The 24,119-nt window shown below is 44.9% G+C and overlaps 1 protein-coding gene across 1 annotated transcript in view; it reads right to left on the bottom strand.

Moving 5' to 3' along the window:
• NIBAN1 (niban apoptosis regulator 1) overlaps positions 1-24,119 on the bottom strand; it is a 104,807-nt gene that overhangs the window by 69,266 nt on the left and 11,422 nt on the right. Inside the window, exons 4-6 of the mRNA XM_027770088.1 lie at positions 19,612-19,743; positions 14,743-14,857; positions 11,524-11,691 (exon numbers count right to left, since the gene is read on the bottom strand). Of these exons, the coding sequence (XP_027625889.1) occupies positions 11,524-11,691; positions 14,743-14,857; positions 19,612-19,743 (415 nt within the window). The remainder of the gene's footprint in view (positions 1-11,523; positions 11,692-14,742; positions 14,858-19,611; positions 19,744-24,119) is intronic.

Raw genomic sequence — 24,119 nt, 5'->3', positions numbered from 1 at the left:
TACCAAGTACTGAACATGGAGTCAACTAAAACTGATTCCTAAAGTGGCTTACAGCTTGGAAATGTTCTAATGTCAGGGTTAACTTTCAAGTCTTTTCCCCAAAGGCAAGGTGGCAGTGTGCAGCTGCAGGACCTCACTCAAGGGCAATGTAATACGGCTGCCACATAAATGTGTGCTTTAAAGACACAAGCAGGGCCAGATGGTGGTGCAATGGTAACATGCACTGCTCTGCAAGGCAGCCCCACATGCGAAGGTGTCCGGTTTAAATCTTGAGACCTACCTGAATATGCCAGCAGGTGTGTACCCATGACCCATGGCTGGCAGTGGATCTAGGTGTCAAGGGAGTATTCTCTCTCCTCTCTCCTCTCTCTCTCTATCTCTTGAGGGTCCTCTCTCTCTCTCATCTCTATTTCTCTCACTAATAGTATTAATTAGGGGGGAAAAAACCTTATAAAGGAAGACAAAGGCAACCTTTGCAAAACTGCTACTAGTGACAGTTAACTCATCTATATCATTCCATTTTTGTCTATGGGTGTCCAACACTATGGCACACTCTATACTGTAACCAATCCTCCCACTGCAAAAAAGATATACTGGATAAATTACACTTTAAAAATATTTAAACTACTTCAGTGAACTGGCAATAAAGTAAGGAATCTCTTCTAGATTGAACTGTGTACTCTCCCCAAATTCAGGTATTGATGTCCTAATCCCCAGTATCTTAGAAAGTGACCTTACTTGGAAACAAAGTCATTGTAAATGTCATTAGTATGAGGTCATTCTGAAGTAGAATGAAGCCTTACTCCAATATGATTGGCTTTCTTATAGAAAGGGGAAATTCCTACACGTACATAGGGAAAATCCCATATGAAAATGAAGGCGGAGATCAGCGTGGTGCTTCTACAAGCAAAGGAGAGAAGCCTGGACAGATCCTGTTCTCCCTGTCCTCAGAAGAAATCAACCCTGTCAACATTTTGATTTCAAACTTCTAGCCTCTGGAACCATGAGAAAGCAAGCGTCTACTCCAGTGTTCAAGGCACCCAGAGCTGGTACACTGCTGTGGTGGTCCTAGAAAACTAAATGTAAGCCAAGCCTGAAACTGGCTTTCACTTAAAGGTGATAGTAGAGCCTAATGATCTCAGGACACTGTAGACCAAAATTGTAGTCCCAGTCCACATGATGTGCCACATTAAACTGAAGAAACCATCCACCAACGAATGGTCCAACTTCATTACAGAGGCCTTGGCACTGAGTAAAGAAGAAAGATTTCCCTGAGAAATCAAAATAAGAAGCATATCCCCACAGTTTTTATGACCTAAATGCATGCTAACTGGGTGGTCCAAATATTTGAGAGGGTCCTCAAGTATCTGCAAAGAGGAAACACAGATTGTCTCTGGAGAAACTCACCTTTAATTGGTCTGAATAAACTATGAGCTCATTACCAAAAATCACAACACATGGGACCAGCAGTTAGCGTAATGGCTATGTCACTGGACTCCCACGTAGTCGACCGCGGTTCAAGGCCTGGACCCGGTGTCTTAAAACTCATGCCGGGTGTGTGTGCGTGCGTGCCCAAGATCCCGAGAGGAGAAAGGAGGAGAAGGGACTGCAGCATGGCCATCCCCTGTGGGGGGTGATTTCTCGCTTTCTCTCTCTCTCTGTCTCTCTTTCTGGCGAGTGCACATGCCCTATAGCAAAAACCTCTCTTTCAAAAAAAAAAATCACAACACATGTATGTTAATAAGGTACCATAAGCAAGAACCAGTACAAATAACAGCAAAATACAATCCACAAAGAACTCAGATATGAGAACTAGCCAACACTGAATATAAAACATATTGTTTAACATGCTAGAAAATTAAAAAAAAATTAAAATAGGAAGACCATGATCATTCAGATTAAAGAAAGAACCAAGATAATTATTAGAAGTAAAAACTATAAAAATTTAAATAAAACTCAATGGACAGGTTCAATAGCAGATAACGAGCAGCTGAAGACAGAAGCAGAGAGCTGAAAGGTGGAGGCATAGAAACTTCAGGAAAAAAGAGGGAGAAAGATGGGATATATGAAATTAAATGTTAAGAGATGAGGAAGATAGAATAAAGATATTTAATGTATATCTAATCAGATTTCTCAAAGAAGGGACAGACTGAAGGAGAGGAGTTGGGAAGACTGATTAAACCACAGCCCCCAGGTTAAGGAAGATCAACACACTTCAAAAAAATACGAATAAATAGGAAATCCACAGCTAGGATATATTCTTGTAGAACTGTAGAATACCAAAGATAATGCTAAGGGTTTTTTTAGGAAAAAAAAAACAAAAGAAGAAGAAGAAGAAAAGAAAAAGAGAGAGAAACAAATCAAATTACCTTAGAAGAAACAACAATTAGGCTGATAGCAAATTCCTTGACATCAGTGATGGAAGCCAGCAGATCATGGAACAAAATATTCGATGAAGTCATAGAAAAATAACTGCTACCTGAGAAACTCATAAGGCAATGAAAACATATTTTAAGAACAGGGATGAGGGCTAGCCCGTGGTGCAGAAGTTAAGGTGACTGGGTCCTACATGGCCAACTATGCAGTTCAAGTCCTGCATCTGGAGTCTTGAAAAACAGGCCAATGGGACATAAGGCTTTTTTAAGTGAGTAAGGTATGTTTGTATGGACCCATCTCGGCATAAATAATAAACTAGGAAATATCTCCCTTCCTAAGGAACATAGTAACTCTTCACCAACAACAGATAAACAGAAGAAATCACAGAAAAGTCAGAAAAGAAATGTACAACATTCATTGCAACAAAACTCGATGAGATTAAAGATCAGGACAACATATGGGAAATCCCAGACACCATTAAATAGTTGAATATCTTGGACCAGCAGTTAGTGTAATGGCTATGTCACCGGACTCCCATGTAGTTGACCACAGTTCAAGTCCTGGCGGCTTAAACTCACACTGGGCACGTGTGCGTGCGTGCCCAAGATCCCAAAAGGAGAATGGAGGAGAAGGGATTGCGGCGTGGCCATCCCCCCGGGGGGTGATTTCTTGCTTTCTAGCTCTCTGTCTCTCTCTGTCTTTCTGGGGGAGCGCCCTTATAAGGAAAACCCCCAAAAAAAAAAAAAAAAAAAAAAAAAAGTTGAATATCTGCATAAGAGGTATTCCAGAAGGTGAAGAGACTGGCAAAGGCATAGAAAATCTCTTTCATGATATATTGGTTAAAAACTTTGCAAATTTAGAGGCACACGGACACCCAAATGCAAGAAATACAAAGGGCACCAAATAGATGCAACATAAGATCCTCTCCAAGGCACATCATAGACAAATTGGTCAAAATCAAAGACAAAGACAATATTCTAATAGCGACAAAAGAGAAACGCCAAGTTAGTTACAAAGGTTACCCCCTCAGACTAATATCCAACCTCTCAACTGAAATGATGCAGGCAAGGAAGGAATGGAAAGATATATTTAAAAGTGTGAAAGAAAAACAACTCCAGGCAAGAGTACCGTACCTGCCAAGATCATCCTTCAAATAGGAAGGAAAAATAAAATCATTCCCAGATAAACACAGCCTAAAAAGAATTCGCTAAAACTAAACCAGCTTTTCAGGAAATATTTAAGGGGCTACTACACCAGGAAAACTAAAGGGGGCTAGATAGAAGTAAGGGAATGCAAAACAAATAGAAAAAAAAGGTAAGTCCACACATAGTGATAATAACATTGAACATCGGGACTAAATTTCCCAACTGAAAGGCTGAAAATGCTGATGCAGCTATTTTAGACACAAGGAAATATAAGTACAAATTCACCAATTATTTGATAGACAGTTGTCTCCAAAGGTTTCAATTTATATGTTTATTATAACCATTACTCACGATATAAAACTATAATAGATGACAGGAAAAGTCCAAAACATTACAAGCAGCTGAGTCTTTCTCGGGAATGAGATTAAAGAAGGCTAAAATCAAGAACTCTGTAAAGCCTATAAATCACCAAATCACCAACTTTACCATGTCTTCACTTTTAAACATCTCTTTCTAATTTTGTTTTGATTTTGCTTTTTCAAAGATTGATGTCTTTATGCATAATACAGTACTATGGTCTTACAAGAACTCCCAGTGAGTGAGTAAAAGTTTTCTCTTTCTCCCTCTTCCAAATGACCTACTGTTATGTACGATCTTACTATCTCTAACTGAACCAATGACTGATAACCACAGATCTTTTCAGATGACAAACTCTTATCCTCCACAGTCCTCTACATGGAAATTACAAAGCTGCTTTCACTGGCTATGCTGACTATCTTTCTTTTCAAAAAGCCATCCTCATTAATTCATGAGACTTTTTCTTGTCCAATTTTTAATCAATCTGTTTTTCTTTAGAACTATATTTCACAGTAAAGAACATCATAGACAATGTTCCCAATACAATATAATGTGAAATGTTGATGGTGGTGAATATGTTTATAGCTTTGATTTTTTTATTACACACCATATATGCACTTTTAAAGAGCATTCAGTACTCCAGGACCAGCAGTTGGCGTAATGGCTATGTTGCTGGACTCCCACATAGTCAACCACGGTTCGCGCCCCGGACCCAGTGGGCTTAGAACTTGCGCCGGGTGCATGTGCGTGCATGCCTAAGATCCCAAGAGGAGAATGGAGGAGAAGAGATTGCGGCATGGCCATCCCCTCTGGGGGGTGATTTCTCACTTTTTGTCTCTCTGTCTCTCTCTGTCGGTCTGGCAAGCGCATGCGCCCTATAGCAAAAACCTCTCCAAAAAAAAAAAGAGCATGCAGTACTCTACAATGATGCGCAAAGAATAGATATATATCATAAGTTACAACAAATAGCTTTTAAAAAGGATATAGGTTGGATCCAGCAGGTGGCACGGTGGTTAAGAGCGTTGGATTCCCACATAGCTGACTGTGGTTTGAGTCCCAGACCTGGTGGCTTGTTTTTTCACTTTCTCTCTCTCCCTCTCTCCCTCTCTCTCTAGTGAGCATATGTGCCTTATAGCAAACTTAATAATAATAATAATAATAATAAATTAAATTAATAGATAATTTCTTTAAAAAGGATATAAGCTGAGGGGTCAGCAGATGGCATGGTTGTTAAGGGTGCTGGACTCCCACACAGTTGACCACAGTTCAAGTCCCAGACCTGGTAGCTTGCCTTTTCACTTGCTCTCTCTCACTCTGTCACTCTCTAATCAAATTAAAATAAATAAACTAATTAAATAAACTTAAATAAAATAATTCTTTAAAAAAAAAGATATAGGTTGAATGGCACAAACAAAACACTTAAGTTAATAAATGTATATGACTGTGGAATTTAGATTGTTTTCAAGGACCCATGAGCTTTTACAAAAACTGACTATATATAAAGTCATAAAGCAAGGCACAACAAATTCTAAAGAATGGTATCATATGGACCATATTTTCTGTCCACAATGCAATTCCAGTAGAAATAAATAATAGATTTACTATATATTGGGAAATTAAGAAACAGAATCCTAAGTAACTCATAAGTTAGAGAAGAAATAATAATCGAGATTAGCGAATAATTAAATCTGAATGGTAACAAAAAAATACTACATATCCAAATTTGAGGAATTTAGCCAAAACAATATATAGAGGGCCATTGATAGTCGTTCAACACTTGTATTAGAGTAGAAAAAAGGCTCCATGAGGATATTAGTTTTTCAGCACTGCAAAACAAATTACCCCCAATTACGTGGCTTAAAACAAGGAATATTTAGGATCTTGCATAGTTTTTGTGGGTCAGGGATTCGAACGTAACTTGGCTGCTCAAGCTCTGGCCTGAGGTCTCCATGAGGTTGCATTCACATGTTGGCCAAAGCTACAACCATCTGAAGTCTCGGCAGGACGGAAGCACCCATTTGCAAAGGTGTTACTCACACGGCTGGCAAGCTGGCGCTGAGCGTTCACAGGAGGGCTCCCTTCGGCCCCATGGCCTCTCTCCAGAGGGTCGCTCATGCATTTCCACATGATCATGGTTTTTCCAAGCAAGTGAGAGAAAGTCAGGCAGAAGCTACTCTTGGTGTAACTTACTCCTGGAACTCACAGACTATCACTCTGCCACATTCTTTTCACAGAAGTTACCATGTTGGGCCTACGTTCAGGAGGAAGAAAATGAGGCTCCATTTTCCATCCTCTCTCTCTCTCTCTCTCTCAGCTTTGAGAGCTTCAAGTTTAAGTAATCCTTAAGTATAAATAATATAAAGGGGGCCAGAAAGTGGCATAGTGGTTATAGTACTAGACTCCCACATGGCTAACCATGATTTGAGTCCTGGACCCAGAGGCTTGAAACTCACACCAGGAGCATGTGTATGCATGCCCAAAATCCCACGAGGAGAATGCAGGAGAGGAGATCATGGCATGGTCATCCTCCCTAGGAGGTGATTTCTCACTTTCTCTCTCTCTCTCCATCCTTCTTTCTCTCTCTGGTGAGCACACATGCCCTATAGTAAAGGTCTCTCAAATAAATAAATAAATAAATAAATAAATAAATAAAGGCATATTGTAGATCTATTATATTTAAAGTGTTCCAACCCATAGGAACCAGCAGTTAGCGTAATGGCTATGTCGCTGGACTCCCACATAGTCGACCGCGGTTCGCGTCCCAGACCCGGTGGCTTAAAACTCACGCCGGACGCGTGTGCGTGCGTGCCCAAGATCCCGAGAGGAGAAGGGATTGCGGTGTGACTATCCCCTCTGGGGGGTGATTTCTCGCTTTCTATCTCTATGTCTCTCTCTGTCTGTCTGGCGAGCGCACACGCCCTATAGCGAAAAGAAAAAAAAAAAAAGTGTTCCAACCCATGTCTTCACAAGCAGAGTGATCTTTACAAATTTTAGTTTTTATTGAAGTTATATAAAATCATACATGGTTTGCATGTTAGCCGACCCAAAATTTAACCAGTTAACAAACTACACAATCAAATGTTTTATCTGCAGAGCCTATTTAAACACAGAGAGTCATGCATAGTTGGTAGACAAAATACCAACCTAAACTCAGATCATACTACTTACCAAGAGACCTGATGTGTGTCTACGTGAATAACTCCAGACCTGTTTCACTCCAGATTATGCAAACATATCACAAGACTAGGTTGATTTGCTAGCAGTATGTTTAAACACCTGGGAGCTGAGTTTGTTAGAACTGTGTAGCTAGAGTAGACGTCCACGACCAGGAGGAAAGACAACGGGACTTCTGCCGCTGACTAGCTGCGACCCCTCTGAACCTTAGCACGTGTAAATTTCAAGGGGCTGGAGTTGGTGAACACAGGGGTCCCTCCCCAATGCAAGGGTTTATAAACAATCAGCAAGGGCCAGAGAAGGTGGACGTGATAACTTCGTAAGAGAAAAATCACATACTCACAAAGGGACGAAGGAAAATATATGTAACTGCAAGGCAGAGCACCAGCTACACCAGGAGAAAACGGAGCCCAAGCAGCTCTGTGAAAACTGGAAATAGACATCTAGTAGCTTGTTAAACAATAATTACGAGCGTTTTATTGACAGTGCATACAAGTTTTCATGCATTGCAACAAAGTATACTAGAGAATATTTTTCTAAGTTAAAAGCATTAAAAGAAATGTTTACAAAAACGTACTCTTTATTTATCAATCTCCAGACATCATTCATTTGTAGTAAAATGTCCAAAAGAGCGCAAACGTAAGTTCGAATTTTCCAACTCAGATATGTGCGTCCCTAAATATCAATGAATGCCACGACACTCAGCAGTGTGTTCTCAAATATCACCTGATAAAACGCCTTGTCTGCTTTCCGTTGGAATAGACTGATGCTCACACCAAACACTTAGTCCCTCCCACAATCAAGGGACTAAGTTACTCCGTAGTAACAAGGGGCTCCAAGGAGAAATGAAGGTGGTGGAAACAGACATGCGCACGGGTGCTAAGGGCCAGAGATCCGACATCATCGTGTTCCAGTGAACACACCAGAAAGGATTTGCTCTATCTGCTGTAAACGGTGAGGTCCTTTTCTGTTCTAACATTCTATTTAATCCAGCAGCATTTACTGAACACTTAAAACTGTGAGCAAGTGTCAAAATCAAATCTAACGACCTTGTTTTGACCCTGGATTTCTGGGATAAGAGCTCAAGGCAGAAAGCACTGATGGAGGAACCAATTCCAAATGCAGCCCTGCACGGACGCCACGTTCCGCCTGGCTCACTCAGTGAGCACCCCTGGGTACTACCATTGTCACCCGTGATTGAACCAGCTCAGCCTGAAGCAGAGTGTGTTGACATCACGCGGTCTTTTTGTCAAAACCCCTGGGCTCTTCTTTTATACTGTCTTTATCCGCCTAAGTGTTTTCATGCTTCTCGGATGTTCTATCACCCCCCATTCCCCATCCCCCCGTTTCTTAATGTTCACGGGGATGTGAACTCAGGCATTTGCTCAGTGGCAGTCCTGGTTGTCCTTCAAGCTAGCACAGCAGTGTGGTACAAAACTTTGCCAGGATTCCACCTCCTTTCCAGATTCACCATTTATCCAGTGACGGCTGACTTCTAACATCCAACTCCTCTGTGCCCCCAAATCCTTGAGGCCGAGTACAAGGGCTTTATTTATTTACTTGTTTTTAATTTGCTATAGGACATGTGCACTTGCCAGACAGAGGTGGGGGGGATGGTGGGAAAGCACCCCCCAGGCGGGATGGACATGCAGCAATCCTTTCTCCTCCATTCTCCTCTCGGGATTTTGGGCGCACATATTCACGTGCCCGGTGTATTTTTCAAGCTTCCGGGTCTGGGACTTGAACCACTCACTGGGCCCTCTGGGAGCTATCTCGGGTCCAGCCATCTAAATCACCACACCACCTGGCTGGCCCAATGCCTGCGTGCTCACAAAGTCCCTTAGAGCCTGGATGCCGCCCGTCTCCCTATCTTCACTTGCCTCCTCTCTGCTCCCTAAGCACTAGCCACACAAAATTCTTTCAGTTCCATTAGTGGTCCAGCTTCTGCCTTGCTCCCTGGCTCTCACACATCCTATTCCTTCTGCCAGGAACACGTGTTCCCTCCCTGAAAATTCACAGGCCAATAAATGACGGTCCTGAGCTGGAAGACCAGCCTCAGGTAATACCGATCACTATTCCATCGTGCATGTGTTCAGGGCTCCGCATGGATTTTAACCATGTTCCCATAACCACGACGACGGCATTTTGCAAACTACTATTCTGAAGAACAGAAAGCATTTGGAACGGAACTGTCGCAGAACATCCTAGCTTTATGGAAACCCCATTTTGCGGCAGTGGACATTCGGCACCCTGGCCCTCCTTGATCAGGAGCAGAGGACTGCAGTGTGAGTCCAGGGGGACAAGGAACTTCTCTGGGCACATGTCACACGTGGGCGGAATGATTAGCCAGGGTGTGGACATTCTATTAGGGGTTCATCTTGCAGAGATTTCTTATGCCTACTCAGTGAAGAGCCAAACAAAACCAAAACCAAAGCCAAACAAAACCACACACACACACACACACACACACACACACACACACATGCGCGCACAATGTGTGCTTTATGCTTTTCAGGGCTGTAGATGGTCTCTGTGGCCCCTAAAGGCTGCTCCCTCCCATGAAGAGGGGAGAACCAGAGAGCTCTGCACTTGACCTATAGACCCAATCCTATTGTCCAAGAACAGGATGCAATCAGGCCCTTTGTCAGGGTTAAACAGGAAACGCCCACTCCACAAGGACGAACTGCCTCAGTTCCAGATGAGAATGAATGACTATGGATGCCTAGACCAGTTCAGACAACACCCCTGGGACACGTAGGCCGGGGCACAGTGGCCTTTGAGCAGTAGGGGACGTCTCCTGGGAACTCCCAACACGGGCCCAGCATCAGCTGCTAGGAGGTCCAGGACCCAGTTCTCAGGAGAGACGCACACTGGGCAGAGCCACAGCACACGGCAACAGCTATTTCTGGTAAGTACAGGAAAAAACAGCTAACCGGCAGCTTGTGAAAACCTCCTACGGAGTCACTCAAGATCAGACAACAAGTAACAGCAGAGACTGGAACAGAAGTGCCCAGTGCAGACGGGTGGTGCGTGGCACTGTCAAAACCAGACAAAGAGGCACGCGGGGAAGCCCACCAGCCCGTCAGCCATGACCGTCAAGGGCTGTTCCCCACTGTGTTCTCATGGCCTCCGGGTCTGCCTGGAGCCAGTGGGAGTTACGCCAGACTAAGGCTGGGCAAAGCCACGGTGAGGAAAGAACAGCTTCTGAACGGAGGAACCGTGGTGCAACGGGGTCATATCGAGAGGCGTCATTATTGTAGGGCCTTTGATAACACAGTAGAGAGCAGAGCCGGGTTTTGGGTGGACTGGAATCTTCCATAAATGGAGTCGAAATGCAGGCTACACAACATCCACAGACTCCCCAGAGAAACTCCTATTATGTACATGGAAGGGGAATGCAGCGAGTCCACTGGCTGGGCAGGAACACTCTGCTCAGGGGAGCGAGTCTGTTCCCGAGTTTGGTGCCAGCTGCAAGTTCGTACTAGACCAAAGTCCCAAATGCAGAGGTGCAAGGGTGCTGAACGAGGAGGAGGTGTTGGGCAATCCTTCGTCTCTAAAACATCCAAACCACGAGGCACGATATTAATAAGGGTATCATTTCTACAAAGTCCCCAGCTAAGGATGAGCCAATATTGTGACGAATGTTACTCAGAGTAGACCCAGTAAATCAGGGTGATGCAGGGGAAGCCCAGCACTCTGGGTTTTCAGTAAGTCTTCCTAGTGATTTTAAGGGACCCTAATGTTTTGAAAACCACTGACTGGGAAGCAAACATTAGCTTACAACGAACTGTGCCAATGACCTTAAGTGAGCCAACTGTTATTCTGAAACAAAGAATTGTCATAATGACCAGGATTCTGCCAGAAAGAATACATACCTGCTGGTATGTATGTATGTATTTAAAGAGGTTTTTGCCTAGAGTGCATGCGCTCACAAGAGAGAGAGACAGACACAGTGAAAGAGAAAGTGAGAAATCACCCCTCAAAGGGATGGCACACCACAATCCCTCCTCCTCCATTCTCCTCTCGGGATCTTGGCCACGCACACACACATGCCTGGCGTGATTTTCAAGCCACCGGGTCTGGGACTCAAACCCTGATCAGCTACGGGAGAGTCCAGCCCAACTGCTACATCATCTACTTGTCCCCCTGCTGGTATTTATTAATAGATAAAAACATCAGGGCAAAGGAGGAGGAGGAATGAGACGTGCGATGAGCTGCACGAGCTGAGAGTCTGCAGTGTCCACACCTGCCCTCAGGTGACTGCTGTCCGTTTTGGTTCACTGCAACCGCCTGGACCCGAGAGGACAACCACCACGGGCCATGCTCCTGGGTGCAACCCCCTACTATGGTGGGTCCCTCTCTCCGACCCTCAGGGCACATCGCCTGTGGCTCCTTCTAAGAACCCTCATGACAGACGACTGACCAGGACAAGTCAGGAAGAGCTGGGGCTGGGAAGGCAGGGGGTTCATACCGTGGTTCAGGTGCCTGATGCAGTCATTCAGCAGGGCCCCGAACTTCCTCTGCTCGGCCTCCTCGGAGAAGCAGTAGTAGCCGTGTCGGAGGAATGGCTGCCACAGGTATACCGGGAATTCCTTTGGCAGGACCACAAAGGGCTGAGCGTTCTCCTTCTCGTTGGAGGCTACAGAACAACAAAAATACAAATATATCGAAAAACAAACATCTATCACAGGGTCGGCAGTGGTGCAGGCAACGCTCTGAAATGCTGGACACGTGTGAGAGACCCTGGAGCCCGCTGAGGGTGTCTCTCTCTCTCTCTCTCTCTCTCTCAGAAGAAATATAATCATTTTTCTTTATGTTTTTGCTCTAGGGCACGTGTGCTCACCAGAGAGACAGAGAGAGGAAAAGTGAGAAATGACCCCCCTGGAGGATGGCCACGCTGCAACCTTTTCTCCTCCGTTCTCCTCTCAGGATTTTGGGCACACGCACACACACATGCCTGGCATGATTTCCAAGGTGCCAGGTTCTGGACTCAAACCGTGGATGGCCATGTGGGAATCTAGCACCTTAACCACCATACCACCTGCTGGCTCAATGAAAGAAACTTTTAAAAATACATGTTATATTTCTATTGATGATATTTATTTCAGGCTTTGAGGGTATCTGTCTAGGGCAGGCCATGCAGCAGGAAGGTGGTGTGAGATATTTTCATACTGGGGAAACGGGAGTTCTAGTGCCTCTCAAATCCCTCCACCAGCCTCCCCATCCCACCCCAGCAGGCTAGCTCCTACTCCGGGGGCACAGCCAAGGTCATCAGTCTTTCTTTCTCAAGGTCTTGACGGCAGGAAAACCAGCAAACAGAGCATCTCACCCTCCCCCCCTCCACACCACCCCCCCAGCTTCCCTACTACCCCTTTGCAGCCCAGCTGTCTGCCTGTCAGACTCTCACTCCACACCCCTGCAGAATCCAGTTCCCCAGGTCTGCTGCACACTCCCTCCCTCCTCCCCACTACGCTATCTTCGTTTGCTCAACCTCTGTTCTCACCGTAGCCTAGTTCCAGGCCCATCTGCTCCAGAAACCAAATAGCTGAGGTCACTAATGCCTGATCCTGGCCACAGTGCTCTGGGCTGGCTGAGGCTGGCAGCGGGTCATGGCATGAGAACCCTGCTGGGGTGCCTGCCTCTCTTGCTCTCTGTCTCTCCCAGAATAAATAATTCAATAAGCTTTTTAAAAAGCTAAATAAGGGGCCAGCAGGGGACATAGTGGTTAAGGTGTTGGATTCCCACATGGCCGACAGTGGGTCAAGTCCTGAACCCAGCAGCTTGAAAATCACAACAAATAAATAGATAAGTAAATAAATAAATGTATTTTTTAAAAAGCCAAGTAAGTGAATCACTTTTGCGAAACATGGGGCATTTTTGATACTTGTTTTAGAACCTTCCTGTAAAGAACACATATTTATTCATAAACCTCCCTGTTTTTTCTCAAGCAAGGGGAATTCCTCCCGTCTTTATGGTGTCTTTATTCTTTCCAGTCACACAGCGGGTCTTCCTGATGAACCTGGTTTTGTAAAACCGTTTCCCCTCCCCTTCCTAAGAATGTCACAATTTTGTATGAACAACCGAAACCAACATTGACCCTCTGTATTTAAAGGCTTTCAGCAAGCCTCATAATGTGCACTCCAATTAGCCTCGCGTTCTCTCGCACTTAACCTTTTCCCGCGATTTTCCAGATGCCAACCATCTGCATTTTTTCTGAGTTACGAGGCTACTACAAAGGATCTACTGAACAATATTCTCTTTTTAAAACTCAGAAGGCGACAACATACAACCAAAGAAAAGTCATTGAAGGGCCCTAAGCTGAAGTCCTGGGCCAACTGGCTTTAGTCACACAGGCCTTGTGTGTTTTATTCCTTTTCATTCCTTCCAATATGATTCCATCGATAACTCAGTAACTATATTGTCTGCTCTGAGTGATACCACTGGAACGTTCTGGCAGGATTCTGAAGAGTCACTATGCTGGTATTCCCATTTTCAGCTGCAGCTCGTCCGCTAATGTGACACGTAAGTAGGTGTTGAAAGAAAATATAATAACGTGTACAGTGCATGTGAAGTGTTCTTTTAGCCTGAATTACTTGGTAATAGTTTGTTAATCTGGGTTTATAGTCCATGTACTAATCCTATAATCATGTTATTAAAAACAATATGCTAAGCAGTCTGTACCAAACAACAATTGATGAAATGGTTATGTTTCTCTCCATAAATTCTAATGAAACGATTATGCCTGTTAATAAGAACCAGGGCTCTCTTCAAGAAACCAGGTAATTATGTACTATGATTTACGTGAAGCCAGATGAAGTTATAACACTACCCATTGTTTATGAATCTCTCTGAATTGCCCTACATGTTCTACACAGGATTCATCACTTTCTCCTCATGGAAAAAGGAGAATAAATGAGAAACAAAAGCTGCAAAGATTCTTCTAGATTTTCGAGTTCAAAGCTGGAAAACAGAAACCACAGAAGTTCTGCAGCATGTGGCTGGAAACGTGATAAGCGGCACGGTGAGAGCTAGGTAAAAGCCACGCTCCCTGGGCTGGCCCCATAGCCCTGAGGTTAAGTGCCATGTGGAAGGAGACGGGCCCTGCTTGTCAATTTAGGATATTTTATTGCTTAACATCCTAAACTTAAAAAAAAATAATATCCCCTGCCAGTTCTAGACTTGCTTGCTGAAAGATGGCATTGCACATTTCCTGGACTGGGCCGTGTCTGTATAGGTCTTCAAAGCCTGTAATATATTTCAAAAGCGTCCAGATACTGGATCAATGGCATGTTTTCCGTAAGCTGGAAACACGGTGACTAACTTGAGTATTACTCAGTGGTACCTGAAGTAACAGAAATGGTACAATGTTTACCTCTGTTAGAGAAATTATAGCTTCCATTTATCTATGGAGCACGAGTGTCTGCTCCAGGGTCTGTCCACCTTGGCACTACTGAAACTGATGCCAGATAATTACCATGCCCCAGGGGCTGTCCTGGGTGCAGCAGGATGTTCAGAAGTGCCCTCGGCCTCCACCCACTAGCACCTTCTTCCAGTTATGACAACCAAAAATGTCTCCAGATATTGCCAAATGTCCCAGGAAGCTGCAATCCCGCTTCCCTACTGAGAACCACTAAGTTAGCTAAATTACGTTTCAGAATTTAGCTGCAGAAGAGAACACTCAGCAACTCACCCACAGGGTCTGGGAAGTGCCTGTCGGATAGCAGGTTGTATTCATCTTCTGAGGTGAGCACCTTGCCACCAGCTGGGAGAATCCGGCTTTTAGGAGCAGCTCCTTTCTGATAGGCCTGTGAAGGACAGGTTTCTCCTTATTTGGATTTTTAGGAAATACCAGAAATATTGAAAATAGACAAACTGTCCCAGACACCTACACCAGAGTATCCCTCCACTATGTCATTGAATCGGCTATTCATTTTTTTAAAAAATACATCTTGCACACCTGTCAGCCCTTGGTTGATGGTCATGGCATGGTCAGAGGGAGTCACGGAGGTATGTTCTAGGAAGGGGAAAACGGAATTCCTAGCTTCTGGACGGTTCATACTCGCATTTCTGAGGCTAACGCCTGAATCATTCTAACAGCCACAAGGGTGCCAATCCCACAAACACTGCCCGAAACCCCTGGTGACTGATGTGGGCCAAGGGTGATGACTAATGAGGGTTGCCATGGCTGGTCATGAAAAACATTAAATATTTCATGGTGAAATATGCTGCCACTTTGCCCTCAGATGTGAGACTATTTTGCAGTAAAATGCTTGAGATGGAAGCTGGGATGATGACATCAGAACAAATTCTGGCCGGCAGACAAGAAGCTCAGCTGATCAGGAAATGGGAAAGAGGCACAGAGCATGGCTCAAGCAGTGGGTTAAGCAGGCAGGCCCAGGAGGCCACAGAGACACGGCGAAAGTGAAGGACGTGCATCTATCTGATGGCAGGGCCGAGGTCAAGGCGAAATTTTGAAAATAGCAAGCCAAAAGCCAGTTGAGAATTGAAACCAAGAAATGGTGAGACCCCAGATGTTGAGTGTGCTCTTGGGAATAACTAAAACAATGTTGATCTGGGCAACAAAATCAAAATAACATGAACACATTCTGCATCAACAAGACAGGGACTGAAGAGCCCCAAACCAAACAAACTGCCAGGCATCTAAGAAGTCTGTTCTCATGCTTGTAAGAACCCCTGATCAACTGCTTAGCACGTCAGAGACCCAGAACATGACAGAAAAGAATCTAAACTTGTATGAATTTGAGAAAGTTTAGAGGCAGTGTGACTCGGGAGGGTTTAAACATGAATCGTGTTATCGGTTAGAACAGGCCCCAATATTGGCTTTGACAAACATTTTATCGTGTAGGCCTCAAAACAGTATGATCCTCATTTTTAAAAAGAATTATTTATTTAATTTTATTTATCATTATTATTATTCATTTTAAATGTGCTATAGGGCAAATGTGCTCTCCAGAGAGAGAGCGAGAGAAAGGGACAGTGAGAAAGCAAGTCTCAAGGTCTGAGACTCAAGCTGCAGTTGGCCACGTGGGGGTCCAGTGCCTTAACCACCATGCCACCTGCTGGTCCCATGATCCTCATTTTTTAAATGAACAAAATAAAGCTCGAAGAGGTCAAAGAACTTGGGGACCAGTAAATGGCATAGCAGTTACATCACTGGACTCCCACATGGTCGACTGCAGTTTGAGTCTTAGATCCGGTGGTTTCAAAACCACATCAGGCATGTGTGTGTGTATGCCCAAGATCCCGGGAGGAGAATGGAAGAGAAGGGATTGCAATGTGGTCATCCCCACTCCAGGGAGTGATTTCTCACTGTCCCTCTCACTGTCTCTGTCTCTTTATCTCTTTTCAGTGAGTAGATGTGCCCTAAGGTAAAAACCTCTTTAAAAAAAAAAAAAAAAGAGGTCAAAGAACTTAACCAAGGTCCAATAGTGAGTAGACGACAAGTCCAGGATTCAGTCTTGTCTGTCCAGCCTCAGGGCCCAGTCACAGTGGCGCGAGTGGTAGAGTGTCATTGCACAATGCTGAGGCCACATGGGAGGCCCTGGTTCACATCCCAGACCAACCTGAACACATGGCTGTGTGTGCCTATAATGCTGGTTAATTGGGAGGCTGGGGCAATAAGACTGCATTAATGAGACTCTCCCAGTCTATCTCTGTCCCTCTCTCTCCCTCCTCCTTTTTGCTCTCTCTCCTTCTCTTTCTCTCATAAAATAATTCTATAAATTTAAAACAAGATATTGCTAAAAATTTTGAGAAATTATAGAAAACTACAGGATTGTTTTTAATATCTAAGATTTTTTTTTTCAGAAAGAGATTTTTTGCTATAGGGCAAATGCACTCTCCAGAGAGACAGAGACAGAAAGTGAGAAATCACCCCCCCTCGCCCCCCCAGGGAGGATAGCCATGCTGCAATCCCTTCAACTCCATTCACTTCTTGGGATTTTAGGAACGCATGCACACACCTGGCATGAGTTTCAGACACTAGGTCTGGGACTTGAACCACAGTTGACTACGTAGGAGTCCAGCAATGTAACCATTACACTATCTGCTGGTCCCAATATCCAAGTATTTTTTTTAAGAATTATTTATTTACTTTTATTTATTATTATTTTTAAAAATTTGCTATAGGGCATGTGTGCTCACGAAAGAGAAATGAGAGAGAGGGAAAATAAGAAAGCAAGCCACCAGGTCTGGGACTCAAACTATGGTCAGCCGTGGAGGAGTCCAGCACCTTAACCACCATGCCACCTGCTGACCCCAATATTCAAGTCTTTTTTAATACTTGGTTATTACCAAACTCATCGCCATATGTCAACAACCTAAATAGATCCAATTGAAAATGATGAGGGGGAAAAAAAGGCAAGAAAAGCAGTAAAATGAATATAAATTGCAGGTTGAAGGAGCATACTTAAAAAATGAAAGAGGACCAGTGGATAGTGTAATGGTTATGTCGTTGGACTCTCATGCAGTTGACCACAGTTCAAGTCCTGGATCTGATGGCTTCAATCTCACACCGGGTGCATGTGCATGCTGCCCAAAATATCAAGAGGAGAATGGAGAAGGGACTGCAGCGTGGCCCTCCCCTCAGAGGGTGACTTCTCACTTTCTGTCTCTCTGTCTGGTGAGTACATGAGCCCTAGAGCAAAATCTCACTTTAAAAAAAAAATGAAAAGAGAAAAAAACACCAAAATTCAGTTCAAAGTGAAATTTCAGTTAGTGTCACAAGCAGTAAAAATCTCAATAAACCCAATAACAAATTCTACTAGTCTCTCCTCCCAGTGAAGCAGGAGTGGTGACACTGACAACCTCTCTGCACTGGGCTCCACCATAGGCCTGGTCATGTGCTCGGTACATTCATCCATTTTCAGTTTGGCTCTAGGGCATGTGCACTCGCCAGAGAGAGAGACAGAAGGAAAGTGAAGAATTACTCCCCTGGGAGGATGACCATACTATAATCCTTCTCCTCCATGTCCTCCTAAGATTTGGAGCACACGAGCACATGCAACTAGCATAGTTTTCAAGCCACTGGGCCTTAGACTTGAACCATGAGGTTGACCATGTGGGATTCAGCTGCCTTAACCACCATGCTACCAAACTGGCCCTATATTCATTTATTTCATCCTCATGACAACACCATGGCAAAGGAGATTTGCTCACTACTTTATAGATGAGAAAACTAAGAGCAAAGGAGATTTACAGCTTGGGCAAGGACACATATCTAGTGACTGGAAAGGTGTGATTCAAAGCCCATGATATTACCCATTAGGTTACAGACTCTACATGCTTCAATGAAATGACCCTCTCCTAAGTCATATAAAAATATAAGGTGATTTGTTATTATTATTTGTAATGTATTGGTAATTTGTTCTCAGTGCAAATTTAGCATTGAAAGACATCCTTCCATCAATAAGCAGAGACAACATTAACTTAATGATCATCAAAGAGAATGAGTCTGCCCGAGAGACCGCCTGGCCCTGGCTGGGAGCTTGTGGGTAAGTCCATACTGTGTGCTATTCCTGTTTTCCATCACGCCTGGGGAGGACTCATGCTGGTCTGTCTGCCTGAAGCCTCTTCCTAATAGTCCAGCGTTGGGCATGTTGCTCTGGATACTCTGTCCAGCTTGTCCTGACTATTCTTGGATTCGTCAAGAGAGCAGAGGTTTTGGCCCAGCCATCATGGCTGTGCTGGACACTGTTCTTGGCAGGCCAAGCCCACATGGGAAGCCTGGGTTCAATCCCAGCCCACCCTATGGGACGAACAGTTAGCGTAATGGCTATGTCGCTGGACTCCCATGTAGTCGACCGCGGTTCGAGTCCCGGATCCGGTGGCTTAAAACTCATGCCAGGCGTGTGTGCGTGCATGCCCAAGATCCTGAGAGGAGAAGGGATTGCGGCATGGCCATCCCCCCTGGGGGGTAATTTCTCGCTTTCTGTCTCTCTGTCTCTCTCTGTCTGTCTGGCGAGTGCACACACCCTATAGCAAAAACCTCTCAAAATAATAATAATAATAATAATAATCCCAGCCCACCCCAAAAGAATACAGATCATGGTTCCATTTGTGATCCCAGCTACTTGGGAGACTACAGCAGGAAGATGGTGACACAGCAAGACCTTGTCTAGAAACAAAAATCAGAAACCACATAATACACACACACACACACGACAGCAGTTTTAAATCTGTCATTCTCTGAAAGTGGCAAACGGGAACAGCTCATTTCAGAGGGAGTTTGAGGATCTTTGGAGATCCGGTAGTGCAAGTGAATTGTAGTGCTGGAAGCCACATGGCCGAGGCAGGTTGGGATCTCCAGGCTGGCTGAAAACACGCCAGGCATGTACACACATGCTTAAGATCCTGACCTGCTGGAGGGCCGTGGGAAAGGGATCATGTTATAACACCCTGTGTGTGCGTGTGTGTGTGGGGGGGGCTTCTCTGTTTCTCTCTATATATTTCTCTCGCTCTTTCTCTCACAGAAAAAAATTAATTCATAACCAAACTTAAAGACTATTTCAGGAACCAGTGGTACAAGGATATGTCTTACCTCTTTGTTCTCATAGCTCTCCACAGCAAAATCGTTTTTAACCACAATGTATCTGTCCCTCCATTTCTTTATGTCTTCAGCAAACTGTGACAGCTCCGCTTCGTACAAGACAGTTCCGGGCTCCAAGGGTGGCTGAAAGAGGACAAATGCAATGGACTATCATGAAAAAGCCCAACACAGCTTGTCACCACGGTGTCTATGCGTGGCATTCCGAGGGATATTTTAGGGAACTCTCTTGTGCTGAGACCTTGAGAAGCTCGTTCCTCCCCGCCCTCCACAACTTCTCTTTACCTATTCCTGACCAGGTGCAAATATCTGTCTTATTGCTGCTTTTATGATTTTCATTTCCCCCCGATGCTAGAGGAACAGAAGCATATGGCAGAAGGGCTTATAGTAATAAGGGCGTGACTGGCATACATGCGGCACTTCAGAAATGCTTGCTACCAGACCAGCAGGTGGTGTAATGGTTAAGTCATTGGACTTCCACGTGGTTGACTGCAGTTCGAGTCCCAGACCCAGTGACTTGAAACTCATGCCAGGAGTGTGGTGGGCATGCCCAAAATCCTGAGCGGAGACTGGAGGAGAAGGGATTGTGGCGTGGCCATTACCCCTAGTGGGGGTGATTTCTCACTTTCTGTCTCTCTATCTCTCTGGCAAGCGCATGCATCCTATAGCAAAGATCTCGCCTAAATAAATAAATAAATAAATGTTTGATAAACTCTGTGGGATACAGGCAATGAGGCAGGAAAATACGCGGTGGACGTCCACCACAACACCCCAAACACGCCTCCAGGTTAATTCCTGAAAAGCAGGAGAATTAGGCAGTTTTCCTGCTCCTCACACTTTCGGGCACAGCCTCAGGAGCCAGTGCTCGGGGCCAGGCAGTAGTACAGAGGTAAAACAACAGCATCCACACAGGAAATGTCCCGGGTTCACGTCCCAGACCTCCCCCAGTTTGAGAATGGAGCCAGTGTGCAGCCCCTTGTTGAGAATAACTGTTTCTCTCTCTTGTGAAAGACATAAATGAAGGAACTTTTTAAAAAGTTAAAGATAAAGAACCAGTGCTCAATGAGCTTCCTAGACCCAAAAGCCATGAGAACCCAGGCTGTAAACTCTTAACCCAGCTTTGCAGCCTCCTCAAGGAGAGTGTGTTTGCTATTGGTTAAAGCACGAGAAGCCTCCAGCCAGCAGACAGCAGCCCTGCCTCCTCTAATTAGAAGCTGGGGGTGTCTCACAAACCTTGGTATGTGTGCTGTGGGGGAGTTTCCAGTAGGTTCCTAGGTAGGTCTTCCCCAGGCTCACCATATAAGGAAAATTGCCATCCCGCCTCATGGCGCAATTTCCATAGTACTGGAAAATATACAACTGGGCCTCCTGTCTTTATGTGTCCCTGAATTTATATTTGTGTCCTCTTTATTCAAGATTTCTAGAGCTTTCAGAAGCTTATCCCTCTGCGTTCAAACCAAAATTTACATAAACCATTCAGAGAAGACAGACTTGCCAAACCCCTTTGAGAATCATCTAAAGAATAAAAAATTTAGGGAACCAGCAGTTAGCGTAATGGCTATGTCGCTGGACTCCCACGTAGTCGACCGCGGTTCGCGTCCCGGACCCGGTGGCTTAAAACTCACGCCGGGCGCGTGTGCGTGCGTGCCCATGATCCCGAGAGGAGAATGGAGGAGAAGGGATTGCGGCGTGACCATCCCCCCTGGGGGGTGATTTCTCGCTTTCTATCTCTATGTCTCTCTCTGTCTGTCTGGCGAGCGCACGCGCCCTATAGCGAAACACTGCCCAATACGCAAAAACTCCCCCAAAAAAAAAAAAAAAAAAAAAAAGAATAAAAAATTTAGGGACCAGCAGTTAGCATAATGGCTATGTCACTGGACTCCCAAGTAGTCAACCGTGGTTTTAGTCCCAGAGCCAGTGGCTTAAAGCTCACACCGGGCGTGTGTGCGTGCGTGCCCAAGATCCCAAGAGGAGAATGGAGGAGAAGGGATTGCGGCGTGGCCATCCTCCCTGGGGGGTGATTTCTCGCTTTCTATCTCTATGTCTCTCTCTGTCTGTCTGGCGAGCGCACGCGCCCTATAGCGAAAATCTCTCTCAAAAAAAAAAAAAAAAAAAAAAAGAATGTAAAATTTTAAAAATTAAAAAAAAAAATTCCCTTTCAAATTCCAGCACTTAATATTCTGGGCTGACAGAGAACAAGGCGGTCTCTATCTTACCTCAGTAAAAGGTAAGAGAGGACCTTACTCTTCCACTAAATTAGGCTGAAACCATGGTATGAGCTGAATTTTATAGGTTTTTAAAAATTATTATTTAATTTTGTGTATTCATTCATTTATTTTAATTTGATCAGAGAGAGAAAGAAAGAAAGTGAGAAAGCAAACCACCAGGTCCAGGACTCGAACCATGGTCAGCCACGTGGGAGTGTCCAGTGCCTTAACCACTATGCCACCTGCTGGTCCCCAAATTTTATAGTTCTTAAGTGCAGCTTTTCTTAAACCAGAGCCACTTACTTAATTGACAACTTGTTTTTAAAAAGCTTGTGAAAATTTAGTCTTTAGGGGCCAGCAGGTGGCATGGTGGTTAAGGCCCTGAACTCCCACATGGCTGACCACAGTTCAAGCCTCAGACCTAGAGGCTCAAAAATCGTGCCAGATATGTGCGCATGCATGCCCAAAATCCCTGGAGGAGAATGGAGGAGAAGGGATTGTGCCCATTCCCATAGGGGAGTGATTTCTCACTTTTCCTCTCTGTCTCTCTCTGGTCAGCACACGCACCCTGTAGCAAAAAACTTAAAATTTGGGAACCAGCAGTTAGCGTAATGGCTATGTCGCTGGACTCCCACGTAGTCAACTGCGGTTCGCGTCCCGGACCCGGTGGCTTAAAACTCATGCCGGGCGCGTGTGCATGCGTGCCCAAGAACCCGAGAGGAGAATGGAGGAGAAGGGATTGCGGCGTGACCATCCCCCCTGGGGGGTGATTTCTTGCTTTCTGTCTCTAATGTCTCTCTCTGTCTGTCTGGCGAGCGCACGCGCCCTATAGTGAAAATCTCTCTCAAAAAAAAAAAAAAAAAACTTAAAATTTTTTTTTGTTGTTTTAATTGTCCTCTAGACTAACTAAACCAGAATCTCTGAGAGGATGGGACAGAGTATGCATTTTTAACAATTTCCCTAAATGTTAAGAATCACTGTTGGGACCAGCAGTTAGCATAATGGCTATGTCGCTGAACTCCCATGTAGTTGACCACGGTTCGAGTCCCACACCCGATGGCTTAAACTCACGCTGAGCGTGTGTGCACACGTGCCCATGATCCCGAGAGGAGAATGGAGGAGAAGGGATTGCACTGTGGCCATCCCCCCGGGGATGGGGGGGATGATTTCTCGCTTTCTGTCTCTCTGTCTCTGTCTTTCTGGCGGGCACACACACCCTATAGCAAAAACCTCTCAAAAAAAAAAAAAAAAAAAAAAGAATCACTGTTTTATGGGGATTACAATCAGTGATCCCTACCAAGCCATGTGGGACCTACTGGTTAAGGTAACCTCCTCAGAAGCACCTCGCCCAGTTAGCACTAATTCTGTCTTGAAACGTCGTCTCCATTTGCCTGCGACACGTTACACTTCTCCGACTCCTCCTACCCTACCGGCTGCATCCTGTTACTTCGTTTGACTGGATCCTTCTCATTTTCCTGTTGTCCAAATGCCAGAGAGCAGGGCCAGGGCACCATTTCTGTATCCTGTCCACATCCCCTCCCTCGGTTACGTCCCACACTCCTCGCACCTGTTAGAAGCTAACAATTCCCAGATGTCCACTGTCCAGCCTCAACTTCTCTCCTGAGCTCCAGATCAGAGCTTCCAGCTGCCTCCTCAGTCTGGCCACAGGCCAATGTGCAGGAAGCACCTCAAGCTTAAGACAGCCAAAAGCAAATGCCCGGTTCCCAGCCACCCCTGCCTCTTCCTTCTGAGCGAAGGGCAATTCACCGCATATTTGCCGTCACCGATTTCCCTCTTCTGTGACCTCACACCCTGTCCATCAGCAGATACGGTCAGCTCTTACCATGAATACCTCTTCCCCTCACCACCCTAGTCCGACAGGCCATCATCCTTTGTTTGGCCGCTACAGAATCCCCCTTGCCAAACTCTGGCTTCTCCCCTTGCTCCCTCTCCATAGTCTGTTCTCTCCATAGTCTGTGCTCTACGGAAAGACCAGAGGACTGCTTAGAATTTATGTCACTCTGGGGATCAGCAGGTGGCGTAATGATTACGTTGCTGGACTCCCACATAGTTGATGGCAGTTCAAGTCCCGGACCCGGTGGCTTAAAATCGCACCAGGTGTGTGTGCATGTGTGCCCAAAATCCCAAGAGGAGAATGGAGGAGGAGGGACTGCCACATGGCCATCCCCCCAGTGGGTGATTTCTCTCTGTCGAGTACCCATGCTCTATAGCAAAAAAAAAAAAAAAAAAAAAAAAAAAAAAAAAAAAAAACCCTCTCTTTTTTTTTTAAAAAAA

Source organism: Tupaia chinensis, unplaced genomic scaffold (assembly GCF_000334495.1).
Source record: "Tupaia chinensis unplaced genomic scaffold, TupChi_1.0 Scaffold000112_1, whole genome shotgun sequence".
In the NCBI taxonomy this organism is placed as follows: Eukaryota; Metazoa; Chordata; class Mammalia; order Scandentia; family Tupaiidae; genus Tupaia; species Tupaia belangeri.
Note: the sequence above shows the minus strand (reverse complement) of the source record. Positions and strands in the feature narration are given on the sequence as shown.